Source organism: Pelobates fuscus, chromosome 11, assembly GCF_036172605.1.
Source record: "Pelobates fuscus isolate aPelFus1 chromosome 11, aPelFus1.pri, whole genome shotgun sequence".
Lineage (NCBI taxonomy): Eukaryota > Metazoa > Chordata > Amphibia > Anura > Pelobatidae > Pelobates > Pelobates fuscus.
The window spans coordinates 7,007,729-7,026,296 of record NC_086327.1 but is presented as its reverse complement, the minus strand read 5'-3'; the positions used below and the strand labels follow the sequence as shown (position 1 = coordinate 7,026,296).

Below are 18,568 nucleotides of genomic sequence, written 5' to 3'. Positions count from 1 at the left end.
TCCCCACAATACAATAGAAAATTATTGAAACCACAGAACCTAGTGCCTTTTCATCTCGAGGGATGTACCTTTAATAAAGCAACCAATCAATATCTGGATACAGAGCTGATTTGTGCACAAATGTATTTCAACTGGAACAAACAAATTAAATTCCTTTTAACGTACGCCAGAACAAATCGATCTGCCTGGATTTACCTGTGAAATCGTATTCTTCCTAAAGTTTTGTTGTAATAAACCTGATAAAGTGCTATAAATAAATATACCCCAAGTCCAGGCATGCGTGTGGCCCTCGAGAGCCTCGATGGACTGCCTTGGTGTAGGGATTAATGAACTTGTCGTGAATGTATTAAACGTGGCTCTGACATTATCTGTATGGACTCCGTTATAGGTGACGATGATGATCTGCCTCCTGATTGGCTTCTTGGTCCCAGTGACGGTTTTCACAGCTCCTCCCCCCATCAACCGCTTGGCGCTATTTCCAGATAAGAGCGCCTGGTGTGAAGCCAAGAATATCACGCAGATTGTGGGTCACAACGGCTGTGAATCCAAGTCTATCCAGAACCGGTAAGATATCCGTGTTGGAAATGGGGCCGAGTGGGGAGAACCGAAAGGTTCCGCTACACTGGGCTGATTGTAACGCATGTCCATCATTATTCACTAACGTGAGAATCATCAGGGATTCAACGTGAAGTGGATTTAAAATCTTTCGCTGAAGAATTCTCTAAGTCAGTATGTTTGTTTTCAGTCTGCCTGTTTCGGCCATAAATGTTAAATTCACGTTCAGGGTTTTCCACTAAAGTGCTAATTGGCAAAATTTCACATTTAAAGGGACACTATAGTCACCTAAACAACTTTAGTTTAATGAAGCAGTTTTAGTGTATAGATTATGTCTCTCAGGTATTACTGCTCAATTCACTGCCATTTAGGAGATAAATCACTTTGTTTCTGTGTATGCAGCCCTTGTTACACCTCCCCTGGCTATGATTGACAGAGCCTGCATGAAAAAAGAACTGGTTTCACTTTCAATCAGATGTAATTTACCTTGTATCTCTTGCTCTGTAAATTAAATTGTAATCACATACAGGAGGCTTTTGCAGGGTCTATTTAAAAACAAACAGTGTACATTCACCTGTGTGTAGATAGCAAACACACTTAATGGGTATTGGGTGAAACACACACACAGATTACCCTTAAATTAACTGTATTGTAGACAAAGGATTCCTCTTATATCCTCAAGGCAATAACAACAAAGTACCAAAGAAATGGCAATCTACAATACAGAAATAATAGAGAAGGACATAGCGCAATACTGTTGCAAACTAATAAAATTGTGGTTTAAATGATTGCCTTTTGTGAGTGCAATCATTTAAACCACAATTTTATTAGTTTGCAACAGTATTGCGCTATGTCCTTCTCTATTATTTCTGTATTGTAGATTGCCATTTCTTTGGTACTTTGTTGTTTTTGCAGGGTCTAGCAAGCTATTAAAGGGACACTCCAGGCTCCCACACACGTTAGATGCACTGTGTAGGTTAGGTTACAGTTAGTTATACTGGGTGGGTTTATATTATTAAAGGGACACTCCAGGCTCCCACACAGGTTAGATGCACTGTGTGGGTTAGATTACAGTTAGTTATACTGGGTGGGTTTATATTATTAAAGGGACACTCCAGGCTCCCACACAGGTTAGATGCACTGTGGGGGTTAGATTACAGTTAGTTATACTGGGTGGGTTTATATTATTAAAGGGACACTCCAGGCTCCCACACACGTTAGGGGCACTGTGTAGGTTAGGTTACAGTTAGTTATACTGGTTGGGTTTATATTATTAAAGGGACACTCCAGGCTCCCCCACACGTTAGATGCACTGTGTAGGTTAGGTTACAGTTAGTTATACAGGGTGGGTTTATATTATTAAAGGGACACTCCAGGCTCCCACACACGTTACATGCAATGTGTAGGTAATGTTACAGTTAGTTATACCGGGTGGGTTTATATTATTAAAGGGACACTCCAGGCTCCCACACACGTTAGGTGCACTGTGTAGGTTAGCTTACAGTTAGTTATACTGGGTGGGTTTATATTATTAAAGGGACACTCCAGGCTCCCACACACATTAGATGCACTGTGTAGGTAAGGTTACAGTTAGGTATACTGGGTGGGTTTATATTATTAAAGGGACACTCCAGGCTCACACACACGTTAGATGCACTGTGTAGGTTATCAAATATGAGTTTCCTATTATTCATAGTCTATATATATTTGTATTCAAATTAGTTTAACCCTTTGGCACTGTGTGATTGCATTTGTCAGTAGATACTCGTATTAATTGCATTTTCTATGCGAGGAAATGAGGAGCTGTTAACTCCAGAGAAACTACAGTTATTCTCTATAATTAAACATTTACTTTACTTTAACGGCAAATTAATTTGAGCCCCTTATTTATTTAACCCTTAGTTACAAGCAGAAACCTAGAAATCTATGTTAGAAACAGATTAATCATGTCTTGAAATACAGTGTTAGCATAATCTATAATTATTAGAGTGTGTGTGTTTATAAACCTACCTGCTAATTCTGCGTTTTATTTGCAGGGCCTGCCTGGGACAGTGCTTCAGTTACAGCGTACCCAACACATTCCCGCAGTATACCGAGTCCCTGGTACACTGTGACTCCTGTATGCCGGCCAAGTCCATGTGGGATGTGGTAAATGTTACTTATGTACAATGTGGGCATCATTCACTAAACGCCACACTGGAGGGAGCTAGAAACCAGATGGCAATATCTAGATAAAACGGAAAATTCTCTTATTATTATCATCTGAGATATTTATAGTTTTCTATTAACTACAACTGGGTGTTTAAAGAGTTACAAGGGGAGTGTGAATAAGTGTATCTGGTGTTATTACAGATCAGCGCCAGCAGATGGCAGCCTTATAGTTGTTAATTTTTTTTCTCTCTATACATTCTCTATACTGCCTGTATATTTGTTGAAAGCAAGATTAATGTATTTTATATTAGTGTGACATCAAGGCAGTCACACACAGTAAATCTCTGGTTAAAGGGTTTCTCCAAGCAGAAAGAAAGTGTTTTATTAAACAGTGTTTCATTTGTGGTTCGAGTAGCCCCTATTGAAGCGTGGATTTATGTGGGGGCACTAGGGCATGTGATAGCACCCGCCACCAGGTACCCAGAACATGTATAAAATATTCTCTCTCTCTACTGCATTTATTAATGCAGCCGAGCAGCATTGAAATGACAGTCCTGCAGTGATCAGGAGTTGACGCTAGCCTGATGGGGACTGGTTAACGTGCTGGTTAATGACCTTTGTCAGCAGAGTGGGTTAAACACCTTATAAGGTGTGTTTCAAAGCAAAACTACAGGCACCATGACCACTTCAAATCACTGTAGTGGTCATGGTGTTTGGAGTAACCCTTTAATGTTTGGTATTTAGACGGAGGCTTATTCAGGCTTCGAATTAGATGACAGATATCCTGTTTTAAACCCAGAAATCAGAACATTCTCCTCTTTTGCCACTATTGTGTCACCATTTAATGAATGCTAATTTTTTTCTCTGTTTCTGTCTTTCCCATTGATAGGTCACTTTGGAGTGCCCAGGTAACGAAGAGGTACCACGCGTGGACAAGTTAGTGGAAAAGATTCTGCGTTGCAGTTGTCAGGCGTGTGGGAAGGAGCAGAGCCAGGAGGGAGCCATGTTTAACGTCTACCTAAACACCGCTGAGGAGACACTTCCTCCTGCAGAGAACATTGGTCGCCACCAACAGCCCCCACACGAGGAGGATTCACCTTCCCCAGCACAGCGGGACGGAGAGAGCGAGGAGTGAGAGCCTCCATTCTCCACCAAATTGGACATTTAATCCCTCTTCATGTATTTCCCACAATGCACCACTCCCACCACCCCATGGCTAGACATGGGAGCAACATGGAGGAAGGACGCTATGAGAACCACTTGTGGAGAGGACACGTGTATAATATAAACAGTTACAGGGTCCACATTTAAGAGAAAGTCAAGGGTAATCCGCTTAAATTCCCACGCCACCGCAATGTGCACCCTTAGGAGTAATTGGATATTTATCAGTGACAAAGCTGGGGCCGTGTGTCCAGTGATTATAACCATTAGCCGATTATGGAAGCAGGGAGTAGATGGTTTTTACACCTTTGGTGTTTGTAATTTAGAGTTAAAATGACAACGCTCGATAGTTCGCTGGTGACTTAAAGATCCGCTAATGTCAAGGCTTACATATAACGTTTGTGTCCAGATATATTTAAAATATTGTGGTCTCTGCTGGGATTTCTGCTCGGGTATCTCCCCGACAAATGTTGAGATGATGAATTTTTCAATAACTTTGAGGCCGTGTGAACAAAACAGAGTCCCCGAAATGCGCAGGAAGCAACTAACTTGTCTCATTGCAGTAACTTGCTCCAGAGACCACTATGTAGGGTTTGCCTTCTCTAACCCTTTAATTGCTAGGAGTTCTTTAATGTTATGGCAAAAAGAGAGTTAAAAGGACATATTGCATATCATTTTACTGCGTCTAACGGTTTTAAAATGTGCCGTCTATTCTCACGTCTTTGTTGTTTGCAGTTGTTTGTTGTAAATTAGTCAATCCAACGAATCTAGCAAAGCGAGGGCAGCCATCTTTCTTAGCCTTCCTGACATTCCATTGTAGAAGATAAGAATGGAGCGCAGGTAACATTGCCTGTCGCGGAGGGATCGTTATGCCGGCCAGATTTATTGGGTATAAATCGCCCTTTTTGCCCAGACAGGGGTCAAGCTAAGCTTTTGTTAAGGTTGTCGGTGAAACCACAAAACTGGTCTAAACTCCCACCCGATGGTGGGTTAAATTATACAGAAATAGTTACATTACATACAGTCACGTTTGTTTTATTAAAATACAAATCTGAATATGTTATAGCAGTGTGACATTCAAATAAACCTGTTCCACACACGTAAGAGTCTTTTGAGCGACATCTTTTAATTAGGGCTTTGATAAATTATCTTAAAAGGGATTTAATAAATTGTGCTTATTTATTCCGTACATTTAAGAAATATGTTTCAGAGATCTGAAAAATAAAGCTAAAAGTGCTGTTTCTCCTCCTACATCGACAGCATCTGTATAGTGCCGATATTTCTGGGTGTCCACACCCCATTTTATAAGGGGAGTGCGGATCTTTCTGGGTGTCCACACCCCATTTTATAAGGGGAGTGCGGATCTTTCTCGGTGTCCACACCCCATTTTATAAGGGGATTGCGGTTCTCTCTGGGTGTCCACACCCCATTTTATGAGGGGAGTGACGATATTTCTGGGTGATAACCTCTTCAACAGAATCTAAAAGCTTTTCACTGCTGACATAGCCGCGGTGCGGACTGAGGTACAGGCGGTCCCCGCCCGCGTCCAGGCGTCTGACACAAACATAGCAGACCTGCAAAGCAAACTAGATGCAGTGGGAGATTCAGTCACTAAATTACAAGAGCAACACTCAAACATGTCTCTGAGACTGGATGCACTGCACGAAAGATCCCGCCAGAAAAACATAAAGATCAGGGGAGTCGCGGACGCAGTGACCACGGAAGAATTACCGCACTTCATCAGGCAACTAGTGTCTACACTACTCCCAGCAAAACAAGCTAAGCAATTCACACATGATGGCGCATACTGTATCGCAAAGTCCTCTAGGGCGCTGCTAACAGCCTCTATGGACATTATACTACAATGCAGAACAAGACAAGACAAACAAGCCTTGCTGGGAGCAATTCAAAATAAGTCACCGATGGCTTACAAGATCTCACTCTTCCAAGATCTCCAACGCTCCACCCTATTGTGGAGAAAAACAATGAAACCCATCACACAACGGCTGCAAGAGGTAGGAATAACATATAGATGGACTACACCTAGATCCCTCATGGTCATCAAAGACGGCAAACAGATTAAGGCCACCGACATGGCGGAGACCAACACCTTCCTGGCAGCGATTGGCATCAGAGATGCCCCACTGGAGCGGAGGGCCCAAGATACCATCAGGACATGGGATGTGGACAATGTTACCCCTTTCATCCCACGAAATGGACAAGGAGCAGTGACATAGGGAACCACATCTCAGTCTAAGCTTAAGACTCTAGCGCTCCCTTGACCCAACCTTTACGTTACTAACCTCTACCCCTACTCTCACTGCACTAACCTGATTAATACCCCAGTAAAAGTCTGTGCTTACCATAGTCCAAACCATTGCAAAGACAATAACAGAGCCTATTGACGGCCAACTAAACATCACCCCCTCCCCCCCCCCCCCCCGACGTCCCCTCCGGTTAGGGACTACGCACAACCCTCGCATACCAGGCTATAACTAAGCGCCTTGACTAAACAGAATGTTTTTGGTCCTTATGTTGTCAATTTAGTTATCGTCTCCTGAATGCATGCCTTTTTTATGTTTCTCAATGTTAAATACAGTCTATAATATAATTAGACAACCAAGAGGAAAATACACATCCTGGTACGACCTGACAAGCTCCTAATACCCAATGACCACTCCCTCTCAGGATGGCCTGTCTCCCAGACGACACATTGACATAGGAGCAATTTATACGAGTCATGATTCCTAGTTTGTAAGTCATAGCCCACTATGATAAAATACAGGTGCTAAAGTTTATACAATACACTACTGTTTTTATCACTTTAAAATATAAAATGTTCACTGATATGCACAAATATGTGGGGAGTCCCTCCTCCATAAACGAGAACCTCTAAACGAATTAAGTATCCATAAATATGGTATAAGCCTTTGGTATAGACGAAAAATAAAGCGGGATGGGAAGACCACCCACTTAAAGTGTGCGGACCCCCACTCCACCAAAAGAAGTACCTTTAAAGAGGATTTTAATAGCTATTCTAAGTATTCTCAAATTTGAGTAATCTAATAGTTCAGTAAATCGATACCTCCAGAGTATCAAGGTACAAATAATTAGTGGCTGTAGTGTGTAGAGGTTGTAAAAAAATTAAACCAAAACTAAGGAGTAAACTGAATATGGTCAGACAGACAAATCAACAATAAACAGTGATATACACTGTATCACATTTGAATCCTTACGCCGAAACGCGCGTTGAGGTGCCGATGTTCTACATTTGATTTTAGGTTCTGGGAGAGTTAGTCTGCAAGAGGTTGTTTTATTTGACGTGGAAGTGGGGTTTACTAGGCAGGCTGCCTCGAAGCAGCTACAGGAGATAGGGGCTTTGGGTATCGACCTAGCAGGCTGCCTTACAGTAGCATCAGGAGATAGGGGGTTTAGGAATCACCAACGGGTTAGTGACAGCCAGCATCTGTGTGATCGGATATTGGTATTTAACAAACTCCTATAACTTTGGTAATTTAACGATTTGGCAGTTAGTACTTTGAAGCATTTGATGCTTACGTAACAGCTACAATATACAACAAGTTGTATTGTCACTTGTGTGTAGCGATTCTAACACTTCAGCCCAATTTGGCGGTACTGCCTATAAATGCACCGTTTTTAGACAAGCCCCCCCCTTTTTTTTTTTTAAACCTCCCCTCCTCTACTTTGTTTGGAGCCGGGTACATTGTGTCCACGCCATAGTGAACCCTTTGATTAATATGGTCTAATTATGGGATGGACAAGAAGAGCTATACTTTGTAAACTGTGTATAAAGTCCACTTAGCAACACTATCTAATTAGAACAACTATGTATCCATTAGACTCTGTTTTACTGGAAGTTAGGTATCAATTCAAATGTAATACAGTGTATATCACTGTTTATTGTTGCTTTGTCTGTCTGGCCATATTCAGTGTACTCCTTAGTTTTGGTTCATTTTTTTACAACCTCTACACACTACAGCCACTAATTATTTGTACCTTGATACTCTGGAGGTATCGATTTACTGAACTATTAGATTACTCAAATTTGAGAATACTTAGAATAGCTATTAAAATCCTCTTACTACTTGAAGTGGCCTTTGAGACTACTTTACCCAGAATTTTAAAGGTGTATTATCACTCTGTTTATTCATAATGTCACATTTGTTTGGGTTTTTCACAGAGAACCTACTGTTCTAGTTAAGCTCTTTATATTTTAATATCCTAATATTCGGCTCTAATAAAGGTTTATACCACCTATACGAATTGTTACTTTTAAAGGTACTTCTTTTGGTGGAGTGGGGGTCCGCACACTTTAAGTGGGTGGTCTTCCCATCCCGCTTTATTTTTCGTCTATACCAAAGGCTTATACCATATTTATGGATACTTAATTTGTTTAGAGGTTCTCGTTTATGGAGGAGGGACTCCCCACATATTTGTGAGGAGTTATCCTGACTCCATTTAGTAGTTTTTGTTTAATTTACTTTGGGGGACGCCCTTGAGTTTCTCTGTAACCGATTAGGAGGCACCAGTGATGACTAGTGTTGCCCTGTTGCCTCTTCTTGTGTGGCTGATATGCCATTGTTATTTTATGTGGACTGAAACGCCGGCAAAAGCTGTTGGGGCAATGCTAGTGTGTATGTAAAGTTAAATATATGCACCAAAGATAAAGAATTACAAATAAATAAAATGTGAATTGCCAGAATTCAAAGTGAATATGAAGTGAGTCTCAAATTATAGTCTAAAATACCAAACTGAAAATATTACAGGCCTGGAGGATTTATCCGGTTTGTTTTTACTGACTCAACGTTTTAAATTCACTTTTAATTAAATTTTGAATTTCCACCCCCCCCCCCACCACTCCCAAAATCACAGATTAATGAATGACCCTGCAAGACTGTTTGAGACTTTAAAACATTTCTTTTTTTTCTTCACGACACCGTGAGTTATTGGGAATTGTCATGGGGAACGCAAAATTAAAGTCAATATTGTTGAAGGGGAAGATATACGTTTGGAATTGTTCTATCAGTTTATTGAATAACCTACTTAAAAATAAAGGATATTAATCACCTAAAGAATCCTTCCTAAATCACAGACAGTCATATTATGATTTATCAGTTACTTTTATCTCATCTCGTGGGTTAATAAGCAAAAATAGTAAAATCCAATTGCATCCCAACGCTCCGTACCATTGTGATAGAATTTATCTTGATTCCAAGGCTCAAGCTTATAGGTGTCATATAATGATATCCTGTATTAAAATTGGCTAACTTGGAATTAGGAAATGCTTGATGCTTAACACAACACTTAAGACCATATATGTCTAAGTCCCGGGAGCAGAGAGCCCACACCTAAGATGTCTCTACTCTAATCTTGTTGTTCTCTCTTACCTTGAAACTTATTTGTTATGTGTACATGACGTTCATCCCTATGTCTTATCTGTACTCCCTTCCTATTACTGTTCTAAGAGTATTTGCACGTAAGCACTTACTTTTTAATGTATAAAACCCAGCTGATGAATGAAACGGCAGAGGCTTATTTTGAATACCAACAGGTGTCTGGTGTCTAATTCTCGCTTCTCCAAGTGCACTTGTAACAACAATTTGGGCTTCCTCTGAATATAACAAAGATCAACATTCTGATCCACAACACCGTCATTAACCTATGGTGGAAACACAGCTCCTGGTTCGTGCTTTAGGTTACACTTACTTATATAGCTCCAACATATTTCACAGCGTTGTACAACAGGAAAAGACAAACAATTCTAACGAAACACGTATGACAAGGGAACAGTAAAAGATTGCAATCTAAAAAATGCTAAATTCTTCAGCAGCAGCAGCATTTCACGAAAGGCTAAATTTGATGTTTTTTTCTTAAACGTCTATTACTAGATAACTATGTCACTGTCCCTATTGTGTCATTCTAAGTTCCAGGGAAAATTCAGCTCTCTCTTATAAATCCTTTATTTTTGCAATAATTTGTGTCTGATCTGCTAGATGTGCGTTTTGGCAGATGGCTTGTTGTGCAATTAGCGAGACTGACGTGATTGGCTGCAGGGCCTTTCCAACAAGGTCGTTCTGTAATAATGGGCAAATGTGAGGAACCGGGGGCTAAATTGTTACTTGATTTTACATTTATAGCTCAGCTTTCTGATTGGTTACTGGGGGAAAAAAAGAAGGTTAAATAGATCCTTGGTCAAACTTCCAACATTCAAAAACTGAAACGAAGGTCTTTAAATATTTTACAAAAAATGATTACTCTTGGAACAAAATAACAGCTGTCAGTAGTAATGAGACCCTAACGATCTATTTGTAACAGTATTTATACCGCAGGAATCGCATCGCAGCCTGTGTTTGTTCTACATGTCCATAGTAATATTAATAATATAACTTCACTGTTGTGTAAGTATTCAGAGTTGAGGAAGGGTCTCACCTGTTCTTTGCATCGCGGTTAGCCTGCCGCATAATGCTGGCCCAGAGCAATACCATTCATTATATTTAATTAAAGACCAGTGCCTCACAGCATCCTTATGGAATTTATAGAGTTGTCATGGAAACAGTTATTATGATATACATTAAGCGCATGAAGACTGCCGCTGGGGCCTGTAAGGAATTCAAAGGAATAAAATTAAAGGGACACTCCAGGGTCCCGCACACGTTAGATGCACTGTGAAGGTTAGGTTACAGTTAGTTATACTGGGTGGGTTTATATTATTAAAGGGACACTCCAGGCTCCCACACACATTAGGTGCACTGTGTAGTTTAGGTTACTGTTAGTTATACTGGGTGGTTTTATATTATTAAAGGGACACTCCAGACTCCCACACACGTTAGATGCACTGTGTAGGTTAGGTTACAGTTAGTTATACTGAGTGGGTTTATATTATTAAAGGGACACTCCAGGCTCCCACACACGTTAGATGCACTGTGTAGGTTAGGTTACAGTTAGTTATACCGGGTGGGTTTATATTATTAAAGGGACACTCCAGGCTCCCACACACGTTAGATGCACTGTGTAGGTTAGGTTACAGTTAGTTATACTGGGTGGGTTTATATTATTAAAGGGACACTCCAGGCTCCCACACACGTTAGATGCATTGTGTAGGTTAGGTTACAGTTAGTTATACTGGGTTGGTTTATATTATTAAAGGGACACTCCAGGCTCCCACACACGTTAGATGCACTGTGTAGGTTAGGTTACAGTTAGTTATACTGGGTGGGTTTATATTATTAAAGGGACACTCCAGGCTCCCACACACGTTAGATGCACTGTGTAGGTTAGGTTACAGTTAGTTATACTTGGTGGGTTTATATTATTAAAGGGACACTCCAGGCTCCCACACACGTTAGATGCACTGTGTAGGTTAGGTTACAGTTAGTTATACTGGGTGGGTTTATATTATTAAAGGGACACTCCAGGCTCCCACACACGTTAGGTGCACTATGTAGGTTAGGTTACAGTTAGTTATACTGGGTGGGTTTATATTATTAAAGGGACACTCCAGGCTCCCACACACGTTAGGTGCACTGTGTAGGTTAGGTTACAGTTAGTTATACTGGGTGGGTTTATATTATTAAAGGGACACTCCAGGGTCCCGCACACGTTAGATGCACTGTGAAGGTTAGGTTACTTTTAGTTATACTGGGTGGGTTTATATTATTAAAGGGACACTCCAGGCTCCCACACACGTTAGGTGCACTGTGTAGGTTAGGTTACAGTTAGTTATACTGGGTGGGTTTATATTATTAAAGGGACACTCCAGGCTCCCACACACGTTAGGTGCACTGTGTAGGTTAGGTTACAGTTAGATATACTGGGTGGGTTTATATTATTAAAGGGACACTCCAGGGTCCCGCACACGTTAGATGCACTGTGAAGGTTAGGTTACTGTTAGTTATACTGGGTGGGTTTATATTATTAAAGGGACACTCCAGGCTCCCACACACGTTAGGTGCACTGTGTAGGTTAGGTTACAGTTAGTTATACTTGGTGGGTTTATATTATTAAAGGGACACTCCAGGCTCCCACACACGTTAGATGCACTGTGTAGGTTAGGTTACAGTTAGTTATACTGGGTGGGTTTATATTATTAAAGGGACACTCCAGGCTCCCACACACGTTAGGTGCACTATGTAGGTTAGGTTACAGTTAGTTATACTGGGTGGGTTTATATTATTAAAGGGACACTCCAGGCTCCCACACACGTTAGGTGCACTGTGTAGGTTAGGTTACAGTTAGTTATACTGGGTGGGTTTATATTATTAAAGGGACACTCCAGGGTCCCGCACACGTTAGATGCACTGTGAAGGTTAGGTTACTTTTAGTTATACTGGGTGGGTTTATATTATTAAAGGGACACTCCAGGCTCCCACACACGTTAGGTGCACTGTGTAGGTTAGGTTACAGTTAGTTATACTGGGTGGGTTTATATTATTAAAGGGACACTCCAGGCTCCCACACACGTTAGGTGCACTGTGTAGGTTAGGTTACAGTTAGTTATACTGGGTGGGTTTATATTATTAAAGGGACACTCCAGGGTCCCGCACACGTTAGATGCACTGTGAAGGTTAGGTTACTGTTAGTTATACTGGGTGGGTTTATATTATTAAAGGGACACTCCAGGCTCCCACACACGTTAGGTGCACTGTGTAGGTTAGGTTACAGTTAGTTATACTGGGTTGGTTTATATTATTAAAAGGACACTCCAGGCTCCCACACACGTTAGATGCACTGTGTAGGTTAGGTTACAGTTAGTTATACTGGGTGGGTTTATATTATTAAAGGGACACTCCAGGCTCCCACACACGTTAGATGCTCTGTGTAGGTTAGGTTACAGTTAGTTATACTGGGTGGGTTTATATTATTATAGGGACACTCCCGGCTCCCACACACGTTAGGCACACTGTGTAGGTTAGGTTACAGTTAGTTATACTGGGTGAGTTAATATTATTAAAGGGACACTCCAGGCTCCCACACACGTTAGATGCACTGTGTAGGTTAGGTTACAGTTAGTTATATTGGGTGAGTTTATATTATTAAAGGGACACTCCAGGCTCCCACACACATTAGGTGCACTGTGTTGGTTAGGGGACAGTTATACTGGGTGGGTTTATATTATTAAAGGGACACTCCAGGTTCCCACACACTCTAGATGCACTGTGTAGGTTAGGTTACAGTTAGTTATAGTGGGTGGGTTTATATCATTAAAGGGACACTCCAGGCTCCCACACACATTAGATGCACTGTGTAGGTTAGGTTACAGTTAGTTATACTGGGTGGGTTTATATTATTAAAGAGACACACCAGGCTCCCACACACATTAGATGCACTGTGTAGGTTAGGTTACAGTTAGTTATACTGGGTGGGTTTATATTATTAAAGGGACACTCCAGGTTCCCACACACTCTAGATGCACTGTGTAGGTTAGGTTACAGTTAGTTATAGTGGGTGGGTTTATATTATTAAAGGGACACTCCAGGCTCCCACACACGTTACATGCACTGTGTAGGTTAGGTTACAGTTAGTTATAGTGGGTGGGTTTATATTATTAAAGAGACACTCCAGGCTCCCACACGTTAGGTGCACTGTGTAGGTTAGGTTACAGTTAGTTATACTGGGTGGGTTTATATTATTAAAGGGACACTCCAGGCTCCCACACACGTTAGGTGCACTGTGTAGGTTAGGTTACAGTTAGTTATACTGGGTGGGTTTATATTATTAAAGGGACACTCCAGGCTCCCACACACGTTAGATGCACTGTGTAGGTTAGGTTACAGTTATACTGGGTGGGTTTATATTATTAAAGGGACACTCCAGGCTCCCACACACGTTAGATGCACTGTGTAGGTTAGGTTACAGTTAGTTATACTGGGTGGGTTTATATTATTAAAGGGACACTCCAGGCTCCCACACACGTTAGATGCACTGTGTAGGTTAGGTTACAGTTATACTGGGTGGGTTTATATTATTAAAGGGACACTCCAGGCTCCCACACACGTTAGATGCACTGTGTAGGTTAGGTTACAGTTAGTTATACTGGGTGGGTTTATATTATTAAAGGGACACTCCAGGCTCCCACACACGTTAGATGCGCTGTGCAGGTTAGGTTACAGTTAGTTAGTTATACTGGGTTCATTATCAGCTGTATTTACTAAATAGAGAAAATTCATTCATATTACATTTTCAAATTAATTCAAAATGTCTGAACTGGAAAAATTATCGCAGTCAGCTATGTTTTCACTTCGGCTACTCTGGCCACGAAGTTGGAATTCACTGTTTTAGTAAATAATCCACTCTCGCTTTCGAATAATTGCCGGCCGGCCTTTTAACGTAGTATAGAGAATGGCCAGCAGGTGGCGCAGTTAGTGCCAGCTTTCAATACTAACCAGTAACCAAAACTGTCTTTGTAATACCCTGTTTAGTAGCATTAAATTCATTCTGAGCTGATACAATTATGTATTGTTTGTGTGATCAGTTACTTCAGTTATGTATCCAGTTTGTGTATTCAGTTATACAACCTATAGAGCGTAAACTCTTTCTAGAGGGGTCCTCAACTACCTATTGTTCCGATAACATTATGTAATTTTCTCATTTATTGTTAAATTTATAATATTGTAAAGCACTGCGGCTACACAGCCCCATAAGCAGCAAGCGACGTTCACGGTGTGCTCTGACACCTTTCTATCATGGCCAGCAATCTGAGCTACGTAGCTCTTCTGTGTGATTGGACCAGACGAACTAGCCTTCCCTCCACGTGCATCAACGAGCCTTGGACGCCCATGATGCCAGTTGTAACGGGTTGTCCTTTTTTGCACCACTTTTGGTAGGTACTAACCACTGCATACACCCCACAAGACTTGTGGTTTTGGAGATGCTCTGACCCAGTCGTTTAACCATCACTGTTTGGCTCTTGTCGAAGTCACTCAGATCTTTTCACGTGCCCATTTTTCCTGCTCCTCACACATGGAATTCAAGAACTGACTGTTCACTTGCTGCCTAATATATCCCACCCCTTAACAGACGCCATTGTAACGACAATCAATATTAGTCACTTCACCTATCAGTGGTTCCGTGTTATGACTGATTAGTGTATATAGTTTGTGTGCTCAGTTATCGTATGATGATAGACCAGTGCTGTATCACTGCCGGTGTTATATACCCACACATACCTAATGGGAAGCTAGTACAGAACCAGTTAATACTGGACCCCCTTGCTGAGCATCATAGGAAACGTAGTTCCAAAACAGAGCTATCTGTAACATATCTCTTATCAATAAGTGACAATATATTGATTAATGATAAAGATTACCTAGGAAAGTATTGATCATGGCAGTCGTGTCACACTGCGTTAATGTGCAGCTCCTGAACCTCTCTATCCAAAAAATAGAATCAATTCCACCTCCCTCTCACACACACCAACAGCCTCGATTTCAGCAGGACAGTCCTGATTTTGGGCCCCACCCACCAAGGTAAAGATTATACAACAAAAGTTAAATACCGCACTCAAATAAAGTTATCTGTATGAAAAATTAATGAATGAGTTACTATTCAATATGCAAAAAAAGGTGACATTTTTTTTTTTGTCAATCTTATTTTTATTAAAGGCATATAGTATGGGATACAAAAGAGAAATCGGAGGAAACGTTTTAGCGATTTACAATATAGGGTTGGTACAACAATACGCCAAGTTAGAGTACATTTCCAGATTTTCAGTGCCTCATTTTTTTATATATATTGTAGTTAAACTCCAGTTTGAAAATACAAGCTAAGGATCAAAAGATCCGGATTGGTAACTCGCTAAGTCATGTTAGTCAGGCGTCTGGTGACACATGGGTGAGAAAAACATTGGTTTCACAATAGACGTTAACACAACAGTACATCACCCAAGAATGTTAATTTTTACGTTAAACATAAGCTAAACCATTGCTTATAAGTATCCCATATGCTGTATTATGCTTTTCTAGGCTTTAATCGTGTGCGGCAGGGTTGGCTACAAGTGTGGATAGCAGTGATTAACAGGAAACAAGCATGGCCTAGTGATGAGGTTCATACATCAGAAATACAGTGTAGTACATGCTTAAATTGTTAACACCTTAGGTGATTGAAGGGTAGGAGACCATAGGTAGTGTGTAGAAACAAGAAAAAAAAATATATATCATGGTGTGCATCATTATTTATCGGCATATGTAGCTTAATTTGTGGTGTCTAGAGTGAGACAGTCCTCTCGGCCTGTCAGGCCACTGTGGAAAGTCCAGGATTAACCAATGCCCTGGGCTGGTGGAGCGTAGAAGTTGGCATGAAGTGCAGCTATCCAACCTATGCCCAGTGCAGGAGTGTGCCTCTTGCTGTTGGTGTTGGCCTCAGGGAAAACGCTGGTACACGCTGGTGGGCTGTGTAGGGCCTCTGCTGTGCAGGTGCGGGAAGAGGCGATCCTCCAGCCCCAGGCTGGTGAGCAGGCCTGCATCACTGAGCCACAAACCCGGTGACTTCCAGAGTCCGAGTTTCCTCCTCTTGTGGGAGTGCTGGGGGGTCTGGTGGTATGCTGCCGTTTACGGCGCTGGGACCTCCGCTGCTGTGGAAGATGCTTACGGGCTTTAGCCCTGGTGGCCTTCAGCCCAGGTGGGCTACGTGGAGTAGGGGTGTTTGGCTGTGAAATCGCTGTGCCCGAGGACACCCTCCTTGCTCCCCGCTGCTTGTGCCCCACCTCACCGGCGCGTGTCTTGGTTTGTAAATCAATCTGGGCTGCCTGTATGCGCTGGTCCAGTTTCTCCCAGAACCGGAGGAAGATTTCCTCGAGGCGTTGCAGGGTGTCTGTGGCATTAATGTGACTGGGCATGTAGCTTAGAGGCAGGCTTCTAGTATGCGGTGAGTGTGCAGCCGCCATCTTGGATGTGCCACGAGGCAGGCGTTTGTAGTGCCGTGCTGGATGCTGATGCAAGTGGTTCTCTACCGCGGTTCTGTATGGTCCAGGATAACCCCCACTGGACCGAGGGGGGGGGGGGAGGTGTGTGTGCGAGGCTGCAGTCACTGTACCTGTGCCCGGAAAGCGGCCGTCTCTCCGTGGCTCAGTTCGCGTTAGGCCGCAAGCCTCGGCGTGTCAGTTTGGCTGTGCAGGAGTTCGGGGGAAGCACCCGTCGATGCAGCAGCCTCTCCTGGTTTCAGTCGTCGTGGGTTGCAGTTTGTCAGACACGAGTTGTGGGTAGAAGTCCCCGTTTTTTGTCCCCAGACGCGGGAGCTCTCGCTGGACACCAAAAAGGTGACATTTAATCAATTATACACTTCATATCTGAATTCATATATCTACAAACTATATAAATTATAGAAATCTGATGATCTCCTTCAATCCATAACATTTCATTAAAATAGATAACTAATCGGTTCCTAAAGAAAAATAATTCATTTATGATACAAAAATCTTTCCACACAACCTAGGCTATGCATAGCACTCTATAATGTCCAGTATTCTGATGGATCCATGCCTTTAGAAAAATAGTGTATGGTCAAAAAACCTGGTTATTAGTTATCTATTTTGATGAAATGTTATGGATTGAAGGAGATCATCAGATTTCTATAATGTATATAGTTTGTAGATATATGAATTCAGATATGAAGTGTATAATTGATTAAATGTCACCTTTTTTTGCATATTGAATAGTAACTCATTCATTAATTTTTCAAACAGATAACTTTATTTGAGTGCGGTATTTAACTTTTGTTGTATATATATTGTCGAGGTTTCGCATAAGGGGAATACCTCTAAATACCGTCAACATTCAGTAATTGAGTGCAAACACTACCTATATCAAGGTAAAGATTAGCACGGGTGCCGGTCTACATCCACTCAGGGTGCTCTAGGACAGAATTTCAAGGCATTTCATTTCATTAGTGAGAGTTTCTGTAGCTCTCTGCTTATTGGCAGCCGGCTTAGCTACTGTGCCTTGCAACCTCCCCTCGCCAACACTGCATGCCCCTCGTGGGTGGAGATAGTGCATGTGATCAAAGTGCTTCATGTGGCACAACCCCACCCTGGCCAGAAGTGCTAGGTGCGCCCCCTGGTGGCGTCTGTTTGAAGTCGCTGGTTAAGAGGATAAATCTTGCCATGCTCTGTTCTCAGACGCTAGCGATTCTAGAGATTCTCGTTTTTTTCGCATTATTTCTGTGTTCGCCACATACTATAGGATTCACTTGTTTCATTGAAATTCCTACCGAACTTCATATAGGAGAATAGATAACAATGTAATCCTATACCAAGGATATATATTTCTATAGATTACCAAGGATATATATTTCTATAGATTACCAAGGATATATATTTCTATAGATTACCAAGGATATATATTTCTATAGATTACCAAGGATATATATTTCTATAGATTACCAAGGATATATATTTCTATAGATTACCAAGGATATTGATTTCTATAGATTGCCAAGGATATAGATTTATATAGATTACCAAGGATATAGATTTATAAAGATTACCAAGGATATAGATTTATATAGATTACCAAGGATATAGATTTATATAGATTACCAAGGATATATATTTCTATAGATTACCAAGGATATAGATTTATATAGATTACCAAGGATATATATTTCTATAGATTACCAAGGATATAGATTTCTATAGATTACCAAGGATATATATTTCTATAGATTACCAAGGATATAGATTTATATA

General features: G+C 41.3%; 1 protein-coding gene across 1 annotated transcript in view; it reads left to right on the top strand.

The window, feature by feature from the left end:
* NBL1 (NBL1, DAN family BMP antagonist) overlaps positions 1-4,971 on the top strand; it is a 34,196-nt gene extending 29,225 nt beyond the window's left edge. Inside the window, exons 2-4 of the mRNA XM_063435996.1 lie at positions 389-564; positions 2,592-2,703; positions 3,596-4,971. Coding sequence (XP_063292066.1) covers positions 395-564; positions 2,592-2,703; positions 3,596-3,841 — 528 coding nt within the window. The 5' untranslated portion in view covers positions 389-394 and the 3' untranslated portion in view covers positions 3,842-4,971. The remainder of the gene's footprint in view (positions 1-388; positions 565-2,591; positions 2,704-3,595) is intronic.
* The last annotated feature ends 13,597 nt before the right edge of the window (positions 4,972-18,568 follow it).